Below are 20,029 nucleotides of genomic sequence, written 5' to 3' on the forward strand. Positions count from 1 at the left end.
AGTGGAGGGCATAATGACATCTTCGGTCGTCACTCCGATTAATAAACTTCCGGCATTTCCGCTACGCTTATCTACATTGGAAGCTGTGAATGGTCAGATAAGAGTGCCTGGTCAACCGACCATTTTTAAGAGGAATTAGGCCTTAAATCGAATTGCAGCATCAACGTAACGTCAATAATAAAAGGAATTCGAACGTTTAACCGCAATGCTTGATGCTTTATTTTGAGTAAAATCGCAATCAACTTACAAACTTAACTACTAGAAATCCGTACGGCAAGAAGAACGAAATCCTGTGGATAAGAAAGGTATCAACATTCGGACAAAGTCTGAACATAACTTTTACATGCGCTTATACATGTATGTACGTTTGCAATTGGTTTATTACAGCAGCGGCTTGAGCGAACAATCGAAAGACATTTAGTATAGTATGTTATAGTAAGGTATAGTACAACTACGGTTAAGGCACTCATTCACTCTAGCACGCGCACATGCACACACACCAAATATCGTACAGCTAGATAGGGGATTAGTCATGTCGGCGGATGGGGATGTGAAGGCGACGGAGGCGGAGGAGGTCAGAGCTCCTCGAAGAAGGCCACGCGCGCCTTGGTCGAGCCGGACTTGAGCTTCTTGAGCGTGGAGTATTTGTTCTCGCCGGCCTTGATCTGCGCCTCGCTTAGGATGTCCAGGTTGCTCTGGTTCTCCTCAATCTTGTGCGGCGCGATCTCGGAGCGCAGTGTCTGCAGTTGGTTTTGCACCTGCTTCTTGGAGTTGCGCAGATAGTCGAGGTGGTTGCGCTCCATCTCGTTGGTGATCTGCTCCATCTCGTTGTCGGTAAGGATGAACTCCTTGGGCTCGAAGTCGTCCGAAATGCCGCTGGAATTGTCTCCTTGAACCAGGTAGTGCGACGAGTGGGTGGTCAGCTCGGCGCCGCCGGCGGTCTCCAAGTCATTGGTTGAGCTACTGGTGATTAGGGAGGGCGTGCTGATGGCCGCCATGCTGGACGCCGTGTTGGCTGCGTGGGACACACTGGAGGCGGTTAGTAGGCTGTCCGTGGAGGACTTGCGCCCGCTGTTGAGGAAGTCTAGCAAGCGAGCGGTGGCCTCGCGCTCCGCCATTTTGGCGCAGATCAGCTCCTTGCGCAGCTTCTCAGTCTCGGCCTCACGCTTGTCGTTCTCCACTGTCAGCTGGTGGACATAGAAGTCGGCGTCGCGAATCTTCTTCTCCAGGTCGTGCTTCTCCCGCTCGATCTTCATCTGTCGCTCGCGCAGCCGGTCCATTTCCGTCTTGAAGTGGTTTGCCTTGCACTCGGTCAGCTGCATCTGCTCCTCGTTGACACGACTCTTCTCGAAGTACAGCTCCTTGGTCTCTTCGGAACGCCGCTGGGATACAGGAAGATACACAATATTATACATCAGAAGCCATTAGGTGGAGGCATTTTTACCAGGGCGTCGTTGGCCATGCGCATCTCGTTTTGCAGGTGCTCCATGCTCTTCTCCAGCTCGTAGCGCTCGTGCTCCGCCTTCTCGCGCAGCTTCTTTTCCCTGATAAACTTCTTGCGTTCGATCTGGCGGCGTTGCTTCTCCTCCTTGGCTTGGGCCTTCATCTGCTGGATTTCCATGGTGTCCGGCTTACGGCGGCGCATATATAGATCGTGGTTGCCCTTGCACAGGTCAAGAATCTGCAAAGAACACGGAACAAATGTAGTATGAATATGGGAAGTTCAATAATAAAAACATCCATTTCAGTTGTTAGAGCTAGCTACCCTTACCATCTTGTTGATGTGGAGGTCCTGCGAGTAAAATATAAAATTCGAGACCTTGGCATCCACCAGGCGAATGGTGAACTTCTTGTCGTCGAAGCTGACGTGCCGTATCTCGTTCCACTGGAACGTGGTCTTTGGCGTTAGCTTATCGCGCTCGTCGTAGATGTTCAGGCCCACAGAGGTGACGCCCAACCACAATTTGGTTTTGTTCTTATTCTGATGGGTAGACAAAGGATTAGTTTCAGATACGAATCTCGGAAATTAAGGCTCTCACCGTAATAGGAAAATAGTTTACGCCGTACATGTCCAGGTCCTGAGCAATCTTCAGGTACTCCATCTCCACCTCGTCGCGCGTCATGGGCTCATGGTCCATATACCACGTCTTGATGCGTTCCTCCCACATCTCGGGCGTCATCTGGTACTGGTCGGTCACCCCCTTGGGCAGGAGCTCACCCCCAGCCAGCATGCCGTCCTTGTAGGTCTCGTAGTCGTACGGACCGTACTGCACGTGCACCGCGTAGGAGGCCAGCAGCACGGACGCCTCCGGGCGGCAGTAGATGTCCATGGAGAGGATGCTCTGCTTGACCTGCAGGAAGAACAGGTGCTGCGTGATCTCCTGGATCAGCTCCTCGCTGACGTTCTCCGGAAAGAACTTGGCATAGAAGCTAAACACGTACACATTGTTACTGGCGTGCAGCTCAACGCGCTGGTCGCGCACCCGCTTCTCCATCTTCAGCCAGGACACGTTGCTGCGGGTATCGACGTACTGCAGCCCGAAGTACCAGGACTCGCGCAGACCGATGGTGCGGCACACCAGGTCGAACAGATCCTGGCCGGAGGCACGCGGCTCCAGGTTAAACTCCAGCTCCGAGTCGAAGGTGCTCACCCGCACCGACAGGGAGCGGTTCTTCTTGGAGCCGAACGGGCTCATCGCGATTATGTGATGTGTTGTTGTTGGATGTGATGCGTGAGATGCAATTGGATTGGAATCGGAACTGAGTGCCCTTGTGGGCAATTCGTGGTAACCTGTTGCGTGCAGAGGGACTTGTTGCTGCCCTTGCTCCTGCTATTATGATCCTTGGTCCTTCTGATCCGGCTGCTCCTGTGCCAGCTAGTGGCCCGATTCGTGGTTGCTGCTCCTGCGGTCCTCACCAATCGCGGACTGCCTCATTTTGCAGCCAATTCGATGCTCCGGGCAATGGCAATTTTGGGCTGAAGGCTGCGAGCGGAAAGAAAGAAAGAGTAAGGCGCTTCGTTTATGCGCGGTCGCGATTTGTGAACTGTGTGGCAACGGCATCCTGGCGCACACTTTACGCAGTTCCACTCAGCTCCTTTGGGGTGAAAAATGATTGGGAGGTCGGCAGAAGAGATTACTCATCGATGGATTGCGATAATAGGCAACTTACTCGATAATTTGCACAGCAAATCGCAATTGTACGACCATTTCCCGATATGCGCGGCATAAACACAGACAGTGTGACCAGCCGTGGGCTGGGGAAAAAACTTCCTTAGCAGACTCCTTGTATATTTAGTAGGGTGATTCCTTTAAAATTTTACGGTAGTAATAAAATACTTTAAACTGTCCATCTCAAACCTCATAAAACTTTAAAAAGTCAATATATGAACTTGAAAACATATTAATTCCTTAGCTTTCCATTTTTCGAAGTTTAAAAAAAAATCGCAAAATTGTGGTAAAATACCAAAATATATCTCGAATTGCCTATTCACTAGAATTATCCAATGAAAGTTTATTGTTAAAAAACCGCGAATTTGGATGCTGCGGACGACTGAAACGATATTACCATATATTTCATAAACAAAAAGACCACAAATTTCTAAATGAAGTTGCCACCCTATTGATGCACAAATACGCATTTAAAAGTTTGAATAGTGTCGAAGTGGGGAAATTGTGTCCTTGAGCGCAATATTTAATTTAAAGATCAATTATTTTATGAATGTTAAGTATGTGCTTGTATTGTGGACTAATGCTCCAAAAACCTAAATAGACAAAATATGTCATGGGCAGAAGCGTATATGAAAAATGAAAGAATAATATTAAGAGTCCAGTTTGCGTTTTATCAGGTCCCCGTAGATTGTTTTCCACCTCCACCGACTCAGCAAAGGTACTACTACCATACCGATCCCAACTGGACATCATATTTGACCGAAATAGGAAAATAAGAAAAGGTTGAGTTTTTCTTAGATTATTCTTAGAATATATGTATATGCAGGATTATAAATACATATTGAAGGGATGGTAACCGAGGAACTTAGCCTATACATATTTATGTGCGTGTTTGGGGGAGTCTTAGCTCGATTTCTAGAGTTATTATTATGTGGATGCATCCGGGGCGATGCTAATGCCATGCAAGTAAACAATGTTTATCACACAAACGCAAGTGTTGAGGATTTGAATTCCAGATCCAGACACAGATCCAGATATCCAAATCCGTGGGCACAGTAGGATGAACGGAGGCGAACTACGCTAAATTTCCACTACAGAGTGTTGTTGCAGAGAACTCGGGTTGGCACTTTAATGGCGGTGCTTGGACTTGGACTCGTACACCGGAATACATGGTCACTAGCTAGTGGCTGCTCCGCTTGATGCGCTCGACGTGCAGGTCGTAAAGCATCTTGTTCTTCTCGTAGTAAAATGGGTTCTGTTCGGCTCCCAGTTCTGGGTTGTACTCGTATCCGGTCGCCACGCCGTTTCCGGCAGCATCGGGGCCACCGGAGCCACCAGGGCCGCCAGCTACATTGGCTCCTCCTCCCGACAGTGTCGGAATGCTGCAGCTGCTGCTGCTGCTGCTGTTTCCGTCATCGTAGTTCAGATGCAGGTTGTTGATTCGCTTCGACAGGGGCGTCGACTCGCAGGCCAGGTCGTCCTCCCGGCTGCGCTTTCTGTGGCGGAATGGAGTGCGTTTGGTCAGCGCTGAGCTCAGCCCCTTGGTCGGACTCACCTTGTCTCCAAAAATCCAGCCATTCCGATCCCGGGGGCCAGTTCAGTGAGTTGGCTTCGGTTCCTATTGGTCTATTGTTTTGTTCTGCCCCGTCCTGTGCTCTTCTCCCTTCACAACAGTCACTTCCACCAGTGTGACCTCGAAAAGTTCGAAATCGGCTGAGAAAGATACCAAGAGATGTGCTACATATACCGCTAATATTTGAAGTTTGCTTTCATCATATTATTAGATTAACCGAACCAGTGGACAATTTAAGATGTTTGTTAAGAAACTAGTGATTAAATTGTGCAATGGAAAAATATGTTACTTGAATAGTTTTGACAGATGTGCGGTAAAGACTACTTGAATTCTACAGTTGTCACAGTGACATCTAGCAAAAAGTCTGAATGTTCTATAAGCATTCTATTACCGAAAATACCAACTTCAGGTGCCGGGTCAGAGCGTTGGGACAAGGTGGCAACGCCGCGCTAGTCACTCGCACGCAAACATCTCGCTGGAGAGAGAGAACACGAACACAAAAGGAAATAGTAGTTTTCCGTACGTATCGAATCGAGCCCAGCCCAGAAAAGCGGAAAACGAAACAGATTCGACAGCGGTTGCAAATTTCACTAAACTGTAAGTACGGTGGTAAATGTGTCCGCAACGAGCATCCGTCGAATAGATCGCAACGCCTTAAAACTACCCAGTAAAAAGTGAATGAAAACGAATTGTCGATGACGGGCCTGCCTGTATGTGTGTGCATGTGTGCGTGTGGTCCGTGCAGCAGTGTGCGTGTGTGATAAATAATTGGTTCCAAAATTCATTAGTTTTTCGTCCGCAATTCCCATTTACAATCTAGCTGTAACTGATAATTACGGCGGAAAACGGGGCAGCTCCAGCAGCTGACTGTGCGGCCAGTCCCGTGACCGAAGAAACCACCATACAGCCAGTAATAGTGCAGCTAAAAACTGCATCTAAGCAAGTGAACACGCACCGCACACACACAACAGCAAGCCGCCGTACTCGCTGCGCCCCTGCGCGTGTGTGTGTGTGTGTCCAATCAGAATTTTTTGATGCCCGTCCGGCTTATCTGTGTGCGCCGTTGCTTTCCATTCTTTCCGTTCTTTCTTCGGCTTGAGTCATCGTTCTGCCCAGATATGTACATTGCACACACTGCCGCCCGCTCTCCTGGGCTCCGCTCCTCATAGATAAGGCGCCGCCGCTGGCGAACGGTCACTCTGGCAGGAGCAGGAGCGGGAAGGAGGAGCGGTCGGGACCGCACCCACTAGTCATCCCCCACTCTAATCCGGCTACTAACCCCCACTAATCCGCAGGAGTCATCACCCCTCTGCACAACATGCAAACCATCAAGTGCGTGGTCGTTGGCGATGGAGCTGTGGGTAAGACATGCCTGCTCATCTCGTACACAACCAACAAGTTCCCATCGGAGTACGTGCCCACGGTGTTCGACAACTATGCGGTCACCGTGATGATCGGCGGCGAGCCCTACACACTGGGTCTGTTCGATACGGCCGGACAGGAGGACTACGATCGGCTGCGTCCGCTTTCCTATCCCCAGACGGATGTCTTCCTGGTCTGCTTTTCGGTGGTCAGTCCCAGTTCCTTCGAGAACGTCAAGGAGAAGGTACGTACGCAACTAATCCCCACTATGGCGAGTCTATAATTGTGTCATTTTAAATTGCAGTGGGTGCCCGAGATCACACACCATTGCCAAAAGACACCGTTCCTGCTGGTGGGCACGCAGATTGATCTGCGCGACGAGACCAGCACGCTGGAGAAGCTGGCCAAGAACAAGCAGAAGCCCATCACCATGGAGCAGGGCGAGAAGCTGGCCAAGGAGCTGAAGGCCGTCAAGTACGTGGAGTGCTCGGCCTTGACACAGAAGGGCCTGAAAAATGTATTCGACGAGGCCATCCTCGCCGCCCTGGAGCCACCAGAGCCCACAAAGAAAAGGAAGTGCAAATTCTTATAATTCTTCTTTCCCCCCACACGCGGTATCCCTTTCATTCTGGCTTTCTACTATCGCAATGACTCCTTCCCAGCCTCCCATCGTCGAGAAGCGTTCAATATATAGCCATATATATATTTTATGTATGTTTTGATTTATGTTATTCTGCAATCGTTTCTGCCGGAGCGCAGTCCATCCCAGTACTCCATGAGCTACTTCTCCCCTCCATCTGCCTGTGTCCCACTCTCACTCACCCTTTCTGTGTCGCTCCCTACGTGCGTCATCGTATCTGTGTCAGTACTATCCGTGCTCCAACCTTGGAGCTCTTATTACCCTGGATTTTGGCCGGTTTCTTTGATTTGCCGAATGTGCCAGGCGACTGGGCAGTTGCTTTCAACTCGGGACAGTCTTCCGCCCCACAAGCTTCAGCCCCAATCCCAGCCAGGATCCAATCGCAGCCAATGCAGCCCCGCCCAGCAGGTGAAATCGAATTGAAACCCAACCGATTTCACTTCTGCTCGCAAACATGTTTTTGGCGCAATTTTCGAATTAAGTAAAGAGAGGAAACACAATATCAGTATAGCGAAAACAAATGATTTATATATATTTCTTTATATATATACAAGGATTAAGGAGAGGCAACAAACAAAATATACATTTACGATAAACAAAACAATCCAGAACAGAATGGGGGGATCCGAAAAGAACCATGCAATTTTTCGTTTTGCCTCAGTCGATGAAAACATATATAGTCCCAAGAGCAACGTGAGAAGCAGGCAAAGTGCGAGGATTATATTAAATATTTATGATAACTGATCTGATCGCGTAATGTTCAAACAACGGAGGTAGGATGGAATTCGCTAGCATGCAAATATGAAAGTGAAGCTTATTATGTAATAAAACTAAGCGTATGAGTATTGAAATATGATTAAAAGTAAATTAAATGAAAATACAAATAAAAAAGGTAAAGAAACAACCAGAGAAGCAAGAACAGAACTAGGCGTTGCAACCACAAACACACATCTGAAATCTACAATCTATATAAAAGTATATATTTAAATATGTATAATCCATAAAGTATAACAAACAATAAAACAACGGCAACAGCAAAAGCAAAAAAATTTGTATTGTAGTTCAGCAACAAACGACAAAGATGAAAGGAAAATACGAACTAATGCATTTTTTAATATTTTTATATGTATACATTATCAATTTTTACATTTTTTTTCTAGATCTTAGTGATTTAACATTATTGATTTCAGATAATATCTTATAATAAAACACAATCCAAAACGAAACCATTTACTGTCTTGCCTACAATGAAAAAGGGGACAAACGACCAAGATACTCAAGTAATTTGTGCAGAGCAACCGATCATTCTTGTATATGTATTATGGATATAGAACAGTATGGCACTGCGATTTTTATATACCATCCATAAATCGGTGAGGTGAGTAATGGCACAGGTATTTGTGGGTGTTCGCTTTTATATGAACGAGATATCAGTAATATCAGTCACTTGTTGGGAATATAATATTCGTGGAAAAGTATCCAAAAGGCAGAGGAAAGCTTTTCCCATCCCATAAGGTATATATTTTGGTCTGGGACAAGTCGATCTGGCCATGTCTCTTTGTCCGTTCGTATAAACGTCGAGATCTCTGGAGCGATTAGAGCTAAAAAGTTGGCTTTGAACAAGGAGACATGGCACATTATACTTGTAAAACGGATTATTATTTATGTGCGGAATGTGATGAATATTTTCGACTGGGAATCACACAAAAAGGATTCAACAACAACAAGTGTTCATTTATTACTGAAACTATACCCCATCATTTTGTGAGAACATATCAAACATAACCGGAGCTAATGGTCAACCCAGTGGTTGTATCCACTTGCATTTGAGTGCCGCCGCCGTGACAGCTTCCTCGTGGGACTCGGCGAATCCCGCGCTGCCCTGAATATCAATGCGGTCGTAGTCGAAGCGAAGGCTGGCCTCTTTATCCTGCAGGAGTTGCTCAACGCCGTGCCAGGCGATCATGACGCCGTTGTCGGAGCAGTACCGCTTGGATGGCCGAAAGCTCCTGCACCCGTACTGCGCGGCTAGGTGGGCGATGTTGGCGTATATGGCATCGTTATTGGCCACACCGCCGGACATGACCAGCGTGGGCGGGGTGTCACCGAAGAGCTGCATCTGCGGCAGGAGGCAGTACTCGATTGCGCGCTGGGTGCGGTGCATAAGGTGCCGGCTGACCGCACGCAGCAGGCCGGCGCAGAAGTCGCCATAGTTGCTGATGACTCCGTCCGGAGGCGTCCGCTCAGCACGCTCGCGCGCCCGAATGGCGCGGAAGGAATTGTTCTTGATGCCGGCGAAGCTGAAGTTGCAGTTACGCTGCTGAGCGAGTGGTAGCGGAAACTCGAACGCTAGCGGATCGCTTGCCAGCTGGGCGGCGTGCTCAATGGCCCGTCCTCCGTTCCACAGACGATACTCCGGCAGGATGTGCAGTCGCAGCCGCCGGCCGATCTTGTCGAAGGCCTCGCCGGGCGCATCGTCCAGTGTTTGGCCAAGAAGCGTCAGGCGACCAGGCCCGTTAACCACCACCAACTGACAGTGGCCACCGCTGGCCAGCAAGCAGAGGAAAGGGAAGCCGATCTGTTCCGGATGTTCCATGCGGGACTGCAGCGCGTGGGCCTCCATGTGATGAACGGGCAGCAGGGGCTTCTGGAGGCGACGGGCCAGGTGCCGTGCGAAGCGCACGCCCACCAGCAAGCTCAGCGGCAACCCGGGTCGCGTGGTCACAGCGATGGCCGTCAGTTGCTCCGGCTTCAATTGCGCCTCTGCCAGGCAGCGCTGATAAGCGGACTCGATGCGGGCGCGGTGCAGATCCTGTGCCCTAGGTGGGATGATGCCTCCGTAGCTGCAATGAAGTCTGTTCACCGTTTGTTTCGCTTGTGGAGATGTGCGCACTCACCGGGTGTGGAACTCCTGTTGCGACTCCAACACATTTGCCCTCACCCGGCCTGTGGTGTCCACGATGGCGATGCCCGTGTCGTCGCAGGAAGTCTCGATGCCCAGGACATAGCTGAAGCGGCGCCTGATCCCTCCGCCAAACGCATTTGCTTTTCCATTGCCGGCTAAATTACGAAGTGCATGCATAATGGCCAGTGTGACCAGGCGGCGATAGAAAGCACAACCAGTAAATTATGGGACCGTTGCGGCAGGGCCCCTTTACACGAGCAAAATTCTTAAAAATTTGATTTTTTGTTTTGTACAAAGAGATTTAGTAACAGTCCTCAAAGTTGCTAATAACACTTTTATCGTATGAATAAGTTTCCTATGTGAATGTTGCGTACCATTTATTATTGATTAAGGAGCAGAGATATTTCAAAAGTGATTATTTACAGTTGTCTTTATATTGGTTTATTATTTTCGAATTGAATTTTGGACTTGTCTTCGTCGGTTACAACTAAATAATAAATAATATTGGTTTAGTCGGACAACGCCACGCTCTTTTCCCCTTGTTTGTTTCCCGGAGTTGCATTGACGCACACGTAAAACCAAACCACACGCACATACAGATTATTCCGGACTTGCACATGAGCCGTTCGTACAGAGATAGGATTCTTCTAAATTAGTGGATAGTAAATACATTTTGGCCTCTTAACGCTCGTAATAGACGCGGTAGTACAGCGTCTTGTTGCGCCAGATGCTGTAGCTGTTGTCGAACTTCAGCAAATAGACGCCCTCGCCCGGATAGGAGTGGGAGCCCACGTACACCTCGTTGTAGCACTCCCGCCGATAGATGGGCACGATAATGGAAATGGGTGCCTTGGGGGCAGCAGTCGGGTTGTTCACCGCACCGCGCTCCTGCGACAGCGAGCCCGACTCCAGGTCCTCGGTGGTGGACAGGTAGTCCTCGTCCACGCAGTCCTCGTCCTCGTCGGAGTCGCTCACATGCACGGTCACCTCGTTGGTCACGGGCTTGGCCCACTCGAAGTAGATGCCGAAGCCGATGTCATAACTGTCCGTGGCGAACTCCCAGAAGATGCACTTGCCGTTCATGTTGGTGGGCACACGGACCTGCAAATTGTGGCAGTCAATATCCGCCCTACTCGTAATTAGATAAGTGGAACATACCGTCACCGTGTCGCCGTGTCCAATAGTGATGACTCCATCGCCATCGCCGGCAGACACCTCAGTCTTAAACTGCTCGATGTCGGGACGAGTCCAGATCTTGGCCGGGCAGATCGTGACGTAGTCGTCGTACTCTTCCTCGCCAAGATGATCCTGCCCAACGCCCTCCGTCTGCTCCACATGCCCGTGCTGCTCCTCGGCCAGCTGCTGCTGCTGCTGCTGGGTCTCGACCTCACCGAGCTTCAGTCCCTCCATGGCGTTGGGCAAGTCGGTGGTGCTGTTGTTGTTATTGCCAGGGGCGTTCTCTTCTTCCTGATGGCTCTTGTCCTCCGTGTTCTGGTTCTGAAGATGAAGCTGCTGCATGTACTGGTGATAGTGCTCACGCTGCAGCTGGTGGATAAGCACGGCCTGCTGTTCGGGGTTCCCGGGGAACTGCTTCTCGGCGTACAGCTGTGGAAGGAGTGTTACAAAGGGTTAGTTAATGGAACAGGAACAGGCATGCAATTGCCTGAGAACTGGGTCATGACCCCTTTTCAATAGCAGACAGCGTAGCCAAGGCCGAGCGAGCACCTAGTAATTATCATGCATTATTGAGCAGAACAACAACAGGTGCAGAGGGCCGGCGTGTTGTGGAAAAAATCGATGGGCTACCTTAAACTGTTGGTACGTCTGCTTGTTGAGGGCATCCTGTAGCTGGCGGCGCTGCAGCTCCTCCTTGTAACCCTCCTCGAGCAGCTCCTGCTGGGCGTTCTCCTGCCGCTCGCGTGCCTCCTTCTCCTGCTCCATTAGGCGCAGCTCCTTGCGCAGCGTCTCATCGCGATCCTGCCGCACGGCCTCAATGTACGGTCGAAAGGCGCTGCACATGGTGTCCAGCAGGTCGACGAACCCCTCCATCGCCTGCTCCCGCGTGATCTCGCCCAGCAGCTGCCAGTGCTGCTGCCGGTCGCGTCCGATTACATCCAGGACGCCCAGCGCCGGGGCGCGACTTGTGTTGAAGGGACCCAGCGCCGCCTGCTGCTTGAAGGCGATCAGCTTGAGGTTGTCCTCGTACGACAGGTGGATGGCCTTGCCGGAGTTCCCTGCAACATGTGAGATTAGCTGTTGGAGCGCTAGCGCAGAGAGTTTTTTTCTTACTCTTGTAGAACGTAAATGCCAGGCGGTAGAGCTCAATCAAAGGGAAGCCCCACTTCTCTGCTGATGATGGTGCCTTGTCCGTCGACTGGTCCGCTCCGCTGCTGCTGTTTGTCCCGCTTGTCCCGCTCGCCATGCTGCCGTTGCTTGTGGGCTAGTCCACGTTCGCTGGCCTGCAAACTTTTCGCACAAAACAAAACAAAATAATAGAATTTATTGTGACGTCTGCTGCCAGTGTGACCAGCCAGCTGCGGGTCTAGATAAATCGTATTGATCGCTTTACAACACTGTACGATGGGGATTACTTCTATTAAACTTAATGTTTATGGGCATATGTTAGTTTGAATAATAAATTTGAAAACTGCTTGAGAGTGTGCTTGCACTTGCTAGAATACTGTATAATAATCTTGGGAACATATTACTTTCGACTAGGTAGTGGCTATATTAAGTACCTGTTTTCACTTGCCCGCGGTCACACTGGCTCACACCAATTCTTGCCGGGATTTGGATTCTACACGTGCACTGCAAGCGTAAACACATTATGGGCAGCACTCGGTTTTTCCTGGCGGATCTACCGACCAGGACCTCGGAGGCGGACCTGCAGAACTTGTTCCAGGACTACGGCTACGTGGAGCACGTGGATCTAAAGCGCAAGGAGCAGGATGGGGACACCAAGGTGATTGCTTTTGTCACCGTGCAGACGGATGATGCCCAGTACTGTAAGTTATCCGGAAGGAGAAGGCGATGTCAGAAAGAGTAACCACAGCTTGGTTTTGTAGGTGTCAACGAGCTCAACTGGCAGAAGTTGCACGGCGAAAAGCTACGAGTTTCTCTGGCCAAGGAATCGTTTTTGGACCGACTGAAGCGCGAGCGCGAAGAGAACCAGCGCCGGGAACAGGGCGAGCCAGACGAGTCCGAGGTGTTCACGCCGAGCTCTCAGCTCCTGGTGCAGAGCGGCCAGAACAAGCGCAGGGTATTCGGAGAGGATGAGGAGATCGGCGATGACGAGGTTGCTCCAGAGTTGCTGATCACCAAGAAGCGCGCCGCCAATTCCATGCACAATGGCAGGGTATGCATGCCCTCTGGGCCCCATGCTCATTGTCAGCTAATTTCTTTTGTTTCTTAACAGATTGTCATACAGCAGGAGCACGACGTGAAGCCACTCCACGTCATCGAGCAGCACCGCAAGCCAGCCAAACAGCAGCCGGACGCCAATGTCAGCCAGGCAGAGCAGAAGCGCAAGGAGTCGCTTAACAAGATGCGCCAGGGGCACCTACAAAAGAAGTCCGCTATCCAGCAGGCGCTGAACGCGATATCAGTCGATGGCAGCCAGGCAAAAAGGATCAAATTCAGCGACGCCGAGGAGGAGGAGGAGAAGGCCAAGCCCGTCCAGAAAACCAAAGTACAAAAACGGGATCTGTTCGAAAACGACGACGATGAGGAAGAGGAGCAGGTCGTCCTGCCGCAACATAAGGGCAAGAAGGGCGAGCGTCTGGTGGAGATGCAGAGCAAACAGAGTATAGATCCCCGCTTTCGCATCACATCCAACTTTGTGGACGAGGAGGAAGAGGCGGAGCAGGAAGATCAGCCTGAGCCGGAGGAGAGTGAGCGCAAGTGGCAGATGAACATTCTGGAGCAGGTTGTAGGACACAAGATCACCAGTTCCAACGATAATGACGGTAAGCCGGCAAAGAACAAAAAGATGCTGCGCTTCGATCCGGCCAAGGAGGACCATCAGAAGCTAATGCGCCAAAAGCAGCCCAAGGAGGAGGCGACTCCCAAGACCAAAGTCAAGGTCGCGGATGAGAGCAACAGTGAAGCTGCACCTGTCTCGAAAACGTCCTTTTACATTGTCACCGACACGTTAAAGGATTCGCTCAACACGCGAGGTGAGGGATTCAGCCTGTTGGACATGTTTGGCAGCGCCCCGGAGGAGGAGGTGGCCAAGCGCCAGGACCAGTTGGAGAAATTGGGCCAGGAGAAGATACTGGTGGGCAAGACATCTGCCAATAAGCTCGGACTGGCCACTCTCAATCCGTTCTCCTACGACTCGTCCGACAGCGAGGACGAGGTCGAAGCAAAGCCAAAAGACGCGGAGCAGGAGCTTGAGGTCAGCAAGGAGAACAAGGCGCAGCCAGCGAAGAAGTCCAGTCAAAAGAAGAACAAAATCAAATTGGAGTCCTTCTTCATACCCAGAAACGATCCTCGTCTCAAGGGTAAGAACGTCAATCTGTGTGTTCTAGCTGTTGCTTTCTAACCGATCGTCTCTTTTTGCAGAGGGAGCCAAGTTCTTCAAGTCCACGAAGGCGGAGGTTGACCATGCCGACTACGACCAAGTGAGGAACCGGCTGAAGTTGCTGATCACGAACAAGATCGCCAAGACAAAGAAAAACCTGCCCAGCAAGGACATCAAACTGCAACGGAATAAGAAGGCGAAAAACTAATCGCTTATGCTGATCCCTAGGTTAAATAATATCCTTAGATTTAAGCTTAATCCTGTGTAAAATAAACCACTTGTTTTTTTTTAAATGGTACATGTATTCATCTAGATTACAAAAAAAAAAGAAATGTTTGTGCTTTAGTTACTGCACAAATGCATTTGAGCCCCGTTGCAGCTCCAACTAGATTATCGTAGCGGTGTGAATCCGGCTGTGTTGAGATTCATTTGGCATCCGTAGGTGGGATTCCGCCTAACTAAAAGCTAATTAAGAGAATTAAGATCATCGCTTCAACAAAAATTGCGGTGCCTAACATTCCATTAAGTTTCTTTCGTCCGCTAAGCACGTTTGTAGATTCTCTAAGTAAAAATGGCAATCTCAATTGAAATTCGAGACATGGCTCTTCTTTGGCACTGTATCCTCTCCGCCATCCGGTCGGGAGTGGTGGTAGGGAGGGTTTATAGGTAGAAGTCTTAAGTAGATCTAGCGAGCGACTGTATGTTAAAGTAGTGGGTGCATTCTATTCTACGTCTGCCTGGCATCCGCCCGGTCATCTCCGCCAGCCTTCGGTACCAGCTTGGCCAGCTTGTCCTTCACCTGAGCATCGTCACCGCTATCGCCGTCGTCGGGCACCTCAATGGCGGCATCCTCAATCGCGACGGGAACGGTGCCGCCCCTGTCTGTCGGATTGCCGTTGCGCTCCGGACTGGGCTGCTCCTGTGTAGCTGGTGGCGCTGCAAACTGAGCCCCTGGTGGCGGTGAAAATGGTCTGGTTGTCGCTGGCGTGTTCTCTTTGATTGCCACTGGAAACGAAAGTGCCCGCTTTACGGCCAGCGTTTCAATGGCCACCACAGTGCGCTCCAGCAGGTTCATCAGGCGATCCTCGCGCGCATCCATCCGCTTGAGGAACTCTTCGTCCCGCTTCTCGCGCCGCTTCAGGTACTCAATCAGCTCGTAATTGGTGCTGTCGCCGTCGGTGGAGGTGGACATCTTGCGCTTCTTCTTCAGCGTTGTCGATGAGGAGCAATCGGACAGGATGTCTGTGTCGACGATCACGTCGGGGTGCAGTATATTCGGATCCATGCCCGGCGAATAGTAGTTCTGCGCCCTGTGCAAACGTGGATTTAGCCAATGAAAACAGTTGAAGGAGGTGGCTTCTGCCGCCGGAACTCACCCATTGTAGTTCGTCTGCATCAGCTGGATGTCGTCCGGATTGAATTCCCCCTCCGAAAGTGGCTCCGACCTGTGGACGGCAGAGAAGCGGGAGTCTTAGGTGGGATCTTAAGAACGAAACAACTCAATAATCGCACAAGTTGTAAGACATTTTGTAAACTTCCACATATTAACCATTAAATCATTTGCCACCCCATTTTGTTTGGAAATTTTTCCACCTGTAACTTTTAAACTTTTTCTGAGTGCTTAGTATATTTTAAGAAAATTGCCAAGTTTTTCCATCAAAAGCTTTTAGATTTACAGCTCGCTTGAAAATTGGCAAGAAAATAAAGAAAATTAAGAAACACCATTGCTGTTTGTGGGCCTTAGAGTGGGCGTGGCAACGTTCTGAAACAAACTTTTTATCTTTCATAGTTCCCGAGATCTGGACGGACAGACAGAAATTACCATATCGGCTAGGCTATCGATCCTTATCTGCTCTTGATATCATATATATTTTATGGAATTCAAAAAGCTTTATCTACCTGTTACACAGTTTTCCAGGAATCTAGTATAAACTATTACTACATTTACTCACTTCATTGATATGTGGTTCTCGTTGTGGTTGTTGTTCTGGTGGTGCATGTTGAGTGCTCCATTGCAGTCCTTTTCGAAGTCGGGTGCTTCGCCGGAGTCGTCCAGTGGCGCGTGACCCAAGCCGAGAGCATGGCCATGACCCAGGCTGTGGAGGTGGTTTTTAAATGCTGGCCGGTGGGGCTCATCCTCGTCGTCGTCCTCAGGCGCCATTTGGACGCCGCCAACGCTGGCCATCTGGAGCTCATGTCGCTTATGGGCGGCCACGGCGGCAGCGGCAGCAGCTGCTTGAACCATCTGCATCTGGAGGGGATTCTCGTCAAAGCCGCCGGCGGACAGGCCGGATACGCCGGATGCGGATCCACCGACCGGGCCGGCCACCTCGCTCAGCTGCGTCTCCACAAAGTGGTTGGGCAGGAAGCGCTCCAGCTTGCTCCCGCTCTGCGAGGAATCCGTTGAGTGGGCGTGCGAGTGGCTCTGGCTTTGGCTCTGGCTAAGGCTTTGCAGGAGGCTGTGCTGGTGCGGGGTGAGGTTGTCCTTGTTGAGCAGCACTCCCAGCTCGGCCGCCTGCCGCCGGCGCTGGTAGTAGGAGAGCTCGTTGTGGTTCTTGGTTATGAGCGCCAGGCGCTTGCCATTCGATCCCCAGCACTCGCCGCGCTGCTCCTCGATCTCCTTGAAGAGGAACATGTATGGCCAGTTGCGGCGGACGTGGCGCTCGGGATTCTTCTTCAGCTGCGTGTAGATCTTCTTAAGGTTCTCGTACCGGTTGCAGCACTGCTTGGCCGTCCGCTTCCGGGCACTGAAGCGGTTGAGCACCTCGGCCACCATCTCCCACACGCTGGCATGGTTCTTCCGGTTCGACTGGAACGCGCTCTGGATGCGCTCCGACTTGACGATGTTCAGCAGGGCCACCGATTCCGGCACGTTGAAGTACGACTCCGGCGTCCGCGGCGCCCGCTGGTGGTGATAGCTGCTCGTCACCGGCGGGGGATTCTTTGTCTCCTGCAGGGAGGATCAGTGATTTCGGTTAGCACATTAGGGTTCGTAGTAAAAGAGTTTAATAGGAGAATACAAGCCCCAACAGGATAATTAAAAACAAATAAGAAACGACTACTACCACTTATCATATACTAATAAACATAGATTAAATGAAAATAATCAACAAGCTTATTTGTCTCGTAAGTTTCTAATTATTAATTAGTCTAAATAATTAATAGGTCGAATAGGCACAAAAATGGACGTTCTACAACGTTGAAAAGCTCATAAAAACAGGGTTTTTTTCCTAAAATTTTTCCATGTACAAATATGATTCATATATGAAAATCTAATCCAATGTACATACATAAATACATACGTACAAAATAAATGATAAACTATTTGGGCATAACCGTTGAAGCGCAATGGTTCTTGTTAAATATGCTTTTATTAATTTTAAATCATAATTATTTTTTAACAAATTTATTTTAGTTATTGGTCGAAACATAGCTACATATGTATGTACATACATATGTATAAGTATCTTTTATAAATAGGAATTGACAGTTGCTTAGAAAACCCCTATCGTTTGTCACAATAATTTCTATATTTCAATTCAATCCTAAGATATTCAAAACTAAGATATGTAAATATTTCATACCTATTATGAACTCTAGCTTTTAACTTCAATATTATTTCCCGAACTTGCCAAGAAATGGTCGTGCCCTTATGGTTTTGACCACAAGTGTTTGTGTATCTTCTTGCTGATGGTCAAAACTCATTCATGCCGCCTAGATTCTACAAAATATTCCCCCGCCAGAGATGAGCTGCCGATGATGACTAAGCGCGGCGAAATTGGTTTCGCAGATATTCTCGGATTGTCACTGCCGGAGATTGCGCTCCGTGCAGAGGCTGTGGCATTCGGATCGGATCTGCAGCACTTCCGTATCTGGGCGAATCTATCTTTGCTCCCACTGTTCACACATACTGCGCTATTTGCCTGGAAGCTGATCTCACTTGGCTTACCATTTGGGAATTCTGTGTTGTCAGCAGCTTCTGGATGGCCCGATTCTGCTGAGCAGGCGCAATGCTGGATGGGGATCTTGTCTTTCTGCTGGCCTCTTCTCCGATCCGCTGCGGATTCTTGCGAGTGTTTCAATGGCGGACTCTCCGGCTGTGCTTGTTGTTGTTGCTTCTTTTGTTGTTGTTGCGGATTCTGCGGTAGACTGGCGGCGTTTGCATTTCAAATGTAACTAGTGTGAACGCAGTGTAACCTTGCGGCACTTAACGGTTAATGGCTAAAGCGCGGCGATTGTGCGTGTGTGTGTATGCGTGTCTAAGAAAATAAAGAAAATCGAATCACAACAAAAACAACATTTGTTAGAGCACAATATACCGAAACGGAAACAAAAGCCGAAACAAAATCGAAATCAACGAACGTTCTTGTTCTTTGTTGTTTTTGGCGTTACTCGAATTTTGTTGTTGACAACAAACCGACAACGACTATTAATATTTAGAAGTTAACCTTTTAGCCTTAGACGGCGGCTCATCGGCTACGGCAACGTCGACAAAAAACGCGAAAAAACAAACTAAAAAAAACACAAATCAAGCGCCAGAAACACAAAAAAAAAGAAGTGAAAACACAAATCACAAAATCAGATGCACATGTGTCCCTCTGCGTTCTTACTCACGAATACGAATATCCGTGCGAACATTTACAGTTAGCGGGCACTTTTACAGTTATGCAGAGCTGCCACTATTTTTCACCAAAGCTCTTTCTTTGCTACTGTTGCTGTTGTTGTTGCTTGCACGTCCCTGCTCTTTTGTTGTTGTTCTTCTTTCTGCCATTCATCCTTGTTTCGCGCACTCACTCACACCGCCCCTCTCTGGGCTCTATCCATTTCACTCACGCACGAGAAGCTTTCGCTGACCTGCATTTGCACTGAGAGAAAAGTACAGTGAAGAAGAAAGAAGAGAATAGCAAACGCGCGCGCAATTCTCTTTCTCCGGACAACGCTGCACGCGATTTACCGTTCTCCGTAGTCTGCCGTCCTGAGATTCCAACTAACCAACTAAAACTAACCAAACCAAACAACAACGAAACTGAAACTGAACTTTTTGTTTGCGATCCCGTTGCCGATACTAACGGCAGTCGCGCACACACACATACGCACACAGCCATGCGCGTACGCACACAGACGGCCGAGCTCCCACATAGACACACACATACATATGGACCGCTACGATCGTTAGGCAGACGATCGCTCCTCGGGCACGGAACACCACGGAACGGGACGGAGCAGCTCTAACCTGGTAGACTGCGGCGGAGAGGCGATGCCGATGGTGATGCCTTCTGGGGTGCACATGTGTGCTGCACACACACACACACACACACAAACGGACTTCGGGTATATAAATATATACACGAATGTGTACATACAAGTGTGTCTACTTATAGATTCGGGCAGAGACAGCGACCACGGCGAAAGAGGAGGAGGGGGAGGAGGAGGAGGAGGCAAAGGCGGTGGGAGAGGCGCACGGCGAAGGCAGCGGAGGCTGCAGATCCATCCGATCAGAGCAAGCAAGATTCCAACGATGCCCACGATCCGAAGAGGGAAGCAGTTACTCCGATTCCGATTTCTACTCTACAGATCACACACACTACCCTTCACCATGTGCCTGTGTTCGGGCTTGGATTCGGATTCGTTTCTATTCGATTCGACTCGATACGATACGACACGATTCGGATGGGATGGTAGGAGATGGTATGGCATAGGACGGAGGTGAACCTATGTGGATCTATGAAGGGCCAAATGGGAAAAGTCGTAGCCTAAAAATAGATACGAGTATGTTGTGCAGTATGGCGGGCATGGGCACCCCAAGTGGAAGTGGATGTGGTATGGTTGCGATCGGTTGGAGTTGGCTTCTGTTTGG

The 20,029-nt window shown here is 49.5% G+C and overlaps 7 protein-coding genes across 10 annotated transcripts; 2 read left to right on the top strand and 5 right to left on the bottom strand.

The window, feature by feature from the left end:
* Nucleotides 1–362: 362 nt before the first annotated feature.
* On the bottom strand, nt 363–3,226 carry LOC122623259 (moesin/ezrin/radixin homolog 2). Its single transcript, XM_043802306.1, has 5 exons — nt 3,172–3,226; nt 2,040–2,984; nt 1,772–1,981; nt 1,445–1,681; nt 363–1,382 (listed from the first exon to the last, which is right to left on the bottom strand). Exons 2-5 carry the CDS (start codon nt 2,694–2,696, stop codon nt 576–578), a joined length of 1,911 nt encoding a protein of 636 aa, XP_043658241.1. The 5' UTR covers nt 2,697–2,984; nt 3,172–3,226; the 3' UTR covers nt 363–575.
* Nucleotides 3,227–3,958: 732 nt separating this feature from the next.
* Nucleotides 3,959–5,053, bottom strand: LOC122625378. The gene is made up of 2 exons (XM_043805530.1): nt 4,726–5,053; nt 3,959–4,666 (listed from the first exon to the last, which is right to left on the bottom strand). The coding sequence occupies exons 1-2, from the start codon at nt 4,746–4,748 to the stop codon at nt 4,351–4,353; spliced, it is 339 nt and encodes a 112-aa protein (XP_043661465.1). The 5' UTR covers nt 4,749–5,053; the 3' UTR covers nt 3,959–4,350.
* A 130-nt stretch (nt 5,054–5,183) lies between these two features.
* LOC122625377 (cdc42 homolog) lies at nt 5,184–6,815 on the top strand. The gene is made up of 3 exons (XM_043805529.1): nt 5,184–5,340; nt 6,039–6,349; nt 6,410–6,815. Exons 2-3 carry the CDS (start codon nt 6,062–6,064, stop codon nt 6,695–6,697), a joined length of 576 nt encoding a protein of 191 aa, XP_043661464.1. The 5' UTR covers nt 5,184–5,340; nt 6,039–6,061; the 3' UTR covers nt 6,698–6,815.
* Nucleotides 6,816–8,102: 1,287 nt separating this feature from the next.
* Nucleotides 8,103–9,886, bottom strand: LOC122624234 (probable tRNA N6-adenosine threonylcarbamoyltransferase, mitochondrial). Its single transcript, XM_043803713.1, has 2 exons — nt 9,643–9,886; nt 8,103–9,588 (listed from the first exon to the last, which is right to left on the bottom strand). Exons 1-2 carry the CDS (start codon nt 9,825–9,827, stop codon nt 8,544–8,546), a joined length of 1,230 nt encoding a protein of 409 aa, XP_043659648.1. The 5' UTR covers nt 9,828–9,886; the 3' UTR covers nt 8,103–8,543.
* A 182-nt stretch (nt 9,887–10,068) lies between these two features.
* LOC122623946 (Golgi resident protein GCP60) lies at nt 10,069–12,191 on the bottom strand. The gene is made up of 4 exons (XM_043803345.1): nt 11,940–12,191; nt 11,457–11,884; nt 10,809–11,255; nt 10,069–10,751 (listed from the first exon to the last, which is right to left on the bottom strand). Exons 1-4 carry the CDS (start codon nt 12,070–12,072, stop codon nt 10,332–10,334), a joined length of 1,428 nt encoding a protein of 475 aa, XP_043659280.1. The 5' UTR covers nt 12,073–12,191; the 3' UTR covers nt 10,069–10,331.
* Nucleotides 12,192–12,411: 220 nt separating this feature from the next.
* LOC122623006 (probable RNA-binding protein CG14230) lies at nt 12,412–14,465 on the top strand. Its single transcript, XM_043801869.1, has 4 exons — nt 12,412–12,655; nt 12,716–13,005; nt 13,066–14,152; nt 14,214–14,465. The coding sequence occupies exons 1-4, from the start codon at nt 12,478–12,480 to the stop codon at nt 14,378–14,380; spliced, it is 1,722 nt and encodes a 573-aa protein (XP_043657804.1). The 5' UTR covers nt 12,412–12,477; the 3' UTR covers nt 14,381–14,465.
* Nucleotides 14,461–19,188, bottom strand: LOC122623007. Of its 4 annotated transcripts, none has more exons than XM_043801872.1 (5): nt 19,127–19,188; nt 18,122–18,431; nt 16,125–17,122; nt 15,549–15,617; nt 14,461–15,482 (listed from the first exon to the last, which is right to left on the bottom strand). In XM_043801872.1, exons 2-5 carry the CDS (start codon nt 18,122–18,124, stop codon nt 14,900–14,902), a joined length of 1,653 nt encoding a protein of 550 aa, XP_043657807.1. In that variant the 5' UTR covers nt 18,125–18,431; nt 19,127–19,188; the 3' UTR covers nt 14,461–14,899. The 4 variants fall into 4 exon arrangements, with proteins under 4 accessions (XP_043657807.1, XP_043657809.1, XP_043657808.1 ...); XM_043801874.1 differs by having other exon boundaries at nt 19,027–19,165; XM_043801873.1 differs by having other exon boundaries at nt 19,006–19,162.
* Between the last annotated feature and the right edge of the window lie 841 nt (nt 19,189–20,029).

This window comes from Drosophila teissieri, chromosome X (genome assembly GCF_016746235.2).
Source record: "Drosophila teissieri strain GT53w chromosome X, Prin_Dtei_1.1, whole genome shotgun sequence".
NCBI classification, from domain to species: Eukaryota; Metazoa; Arthropoda; class Insecta; order Diptera; family Drosophilidae; genus Drosophila; species Drosophila teissieri.

Coding starts and splice junctions, on each gene's coding strand:
- LOC122623259 (XM_043802306.1), bottom strand. CDS start 2,696: ATGAGCCCGTTCGGCTCCAAGAAGAACCGCTCCCTGTCGGTGCGGGTG. Junction 1,982..2,039: donor TAAACTATTTTCCTATTACG/GTGAGAGCCTTA, acceptor TCTACCCATCAG/AATAAGAACAAAACCAAATT. Junction 1,682..1,771: donor ACCTCCACATCAACAAGATG/GTAAGGGTAGCT, acceptor TGTTCTTTGCAG/ATTCTTGACCTGTGCAAGGG.
- LOC122625378 (XM_043805530.1), bottom strand. CDS start 4,748: ATGGCTGGATTTTTGGAGACAAG. Junction 4,667..4,725: donor GCTGGATTTTTGGAGACAAG/GTGAGTCCGACC, acceptor ATTCCGCCACAG/AAAGCGCAGCCGGGAGGACG.
- LOC122625377 (XM_043805529.1), top strand. CDS start 6,062: ATGCAAACCATCAAGTGCGTGGTCGTTGGCGATGGAGCTGTGGGTAAG. Junction 6,350..6,409: donor TCGAGAACGTCAAGGAGAAG/GTACGTACGCAA, acceptor TTTAAATTGCAG/TGGGTGCCCGAGATCACACA.
- LOC122624234 (XM_043803713.1), bottom strand. CDS start 9,827: ATGCATGCACTTCGTAATTTAGCCGGCAATGGAAAAGCAAATGCGTTT. Junction 9,589..9,642: donor CAACAGGAGTTCCACACCCG/GTGAGTGCGCAC, acceptor ACTTCATTGCAG/CTACGGAGGCATCATCCCAC.
- LOC122623946 (XM_043803345.1), bottom strand. CDS start 12,072: ATGGCGAGCGGGACAAGCGGGACAAACAGCAGCAGCGGAGCGGACCAG. Junction 11,885..11,939: donor GGCATTTACGTTCTACAAGA/GTAAGAAAAAAA, acceptor CACATGTTGCAG/GGAACTCCGGCAAGGCCATC. Junction 10,752..10,808: donor GACACGGCGACACGGTGACG/GTATGTTCCACT, acceptor CACAATTTGCAG/GTCCGTGTGCCCACCAACAT.
- LOC122623006 (XM_043801869.1), top strand. CDS start 12,478: ATGGGCAGCACTCGGTTTTTCCTGGCGGATCTACCGACCAGGACCTCG. Junction 12,656..12,715: donor GACGGATGATGCCCAGTACT/GTAAGTTATCCG, acceptor TTGGTTTTGTAG/GTGTCAACGAGCTCAACTGG. Junction 13,006..13,065: donor ATTCCATGCACAATGGCAGG/GTATGCATGCCC, acceptor GTTTCTTAACAG/ATTGTCATACAGCAGGAGCA.
- LOC122623007 (XM_043801872.1), bottom strand. Junction 15,618..16,124: donor GAGAACCACATATCAATGAA/GTGAGTAAATGT, acceptor TGCCGTCCACAG/GTCGGAGCCACTTTCGGAGG. Junction 15,483..15,548: donor ATGCAGACGAACTACAATGG/GTGAGTTCCGGC, acceptor ACGTTTGCACAG/GGCGCAGAACTACTATTCGC.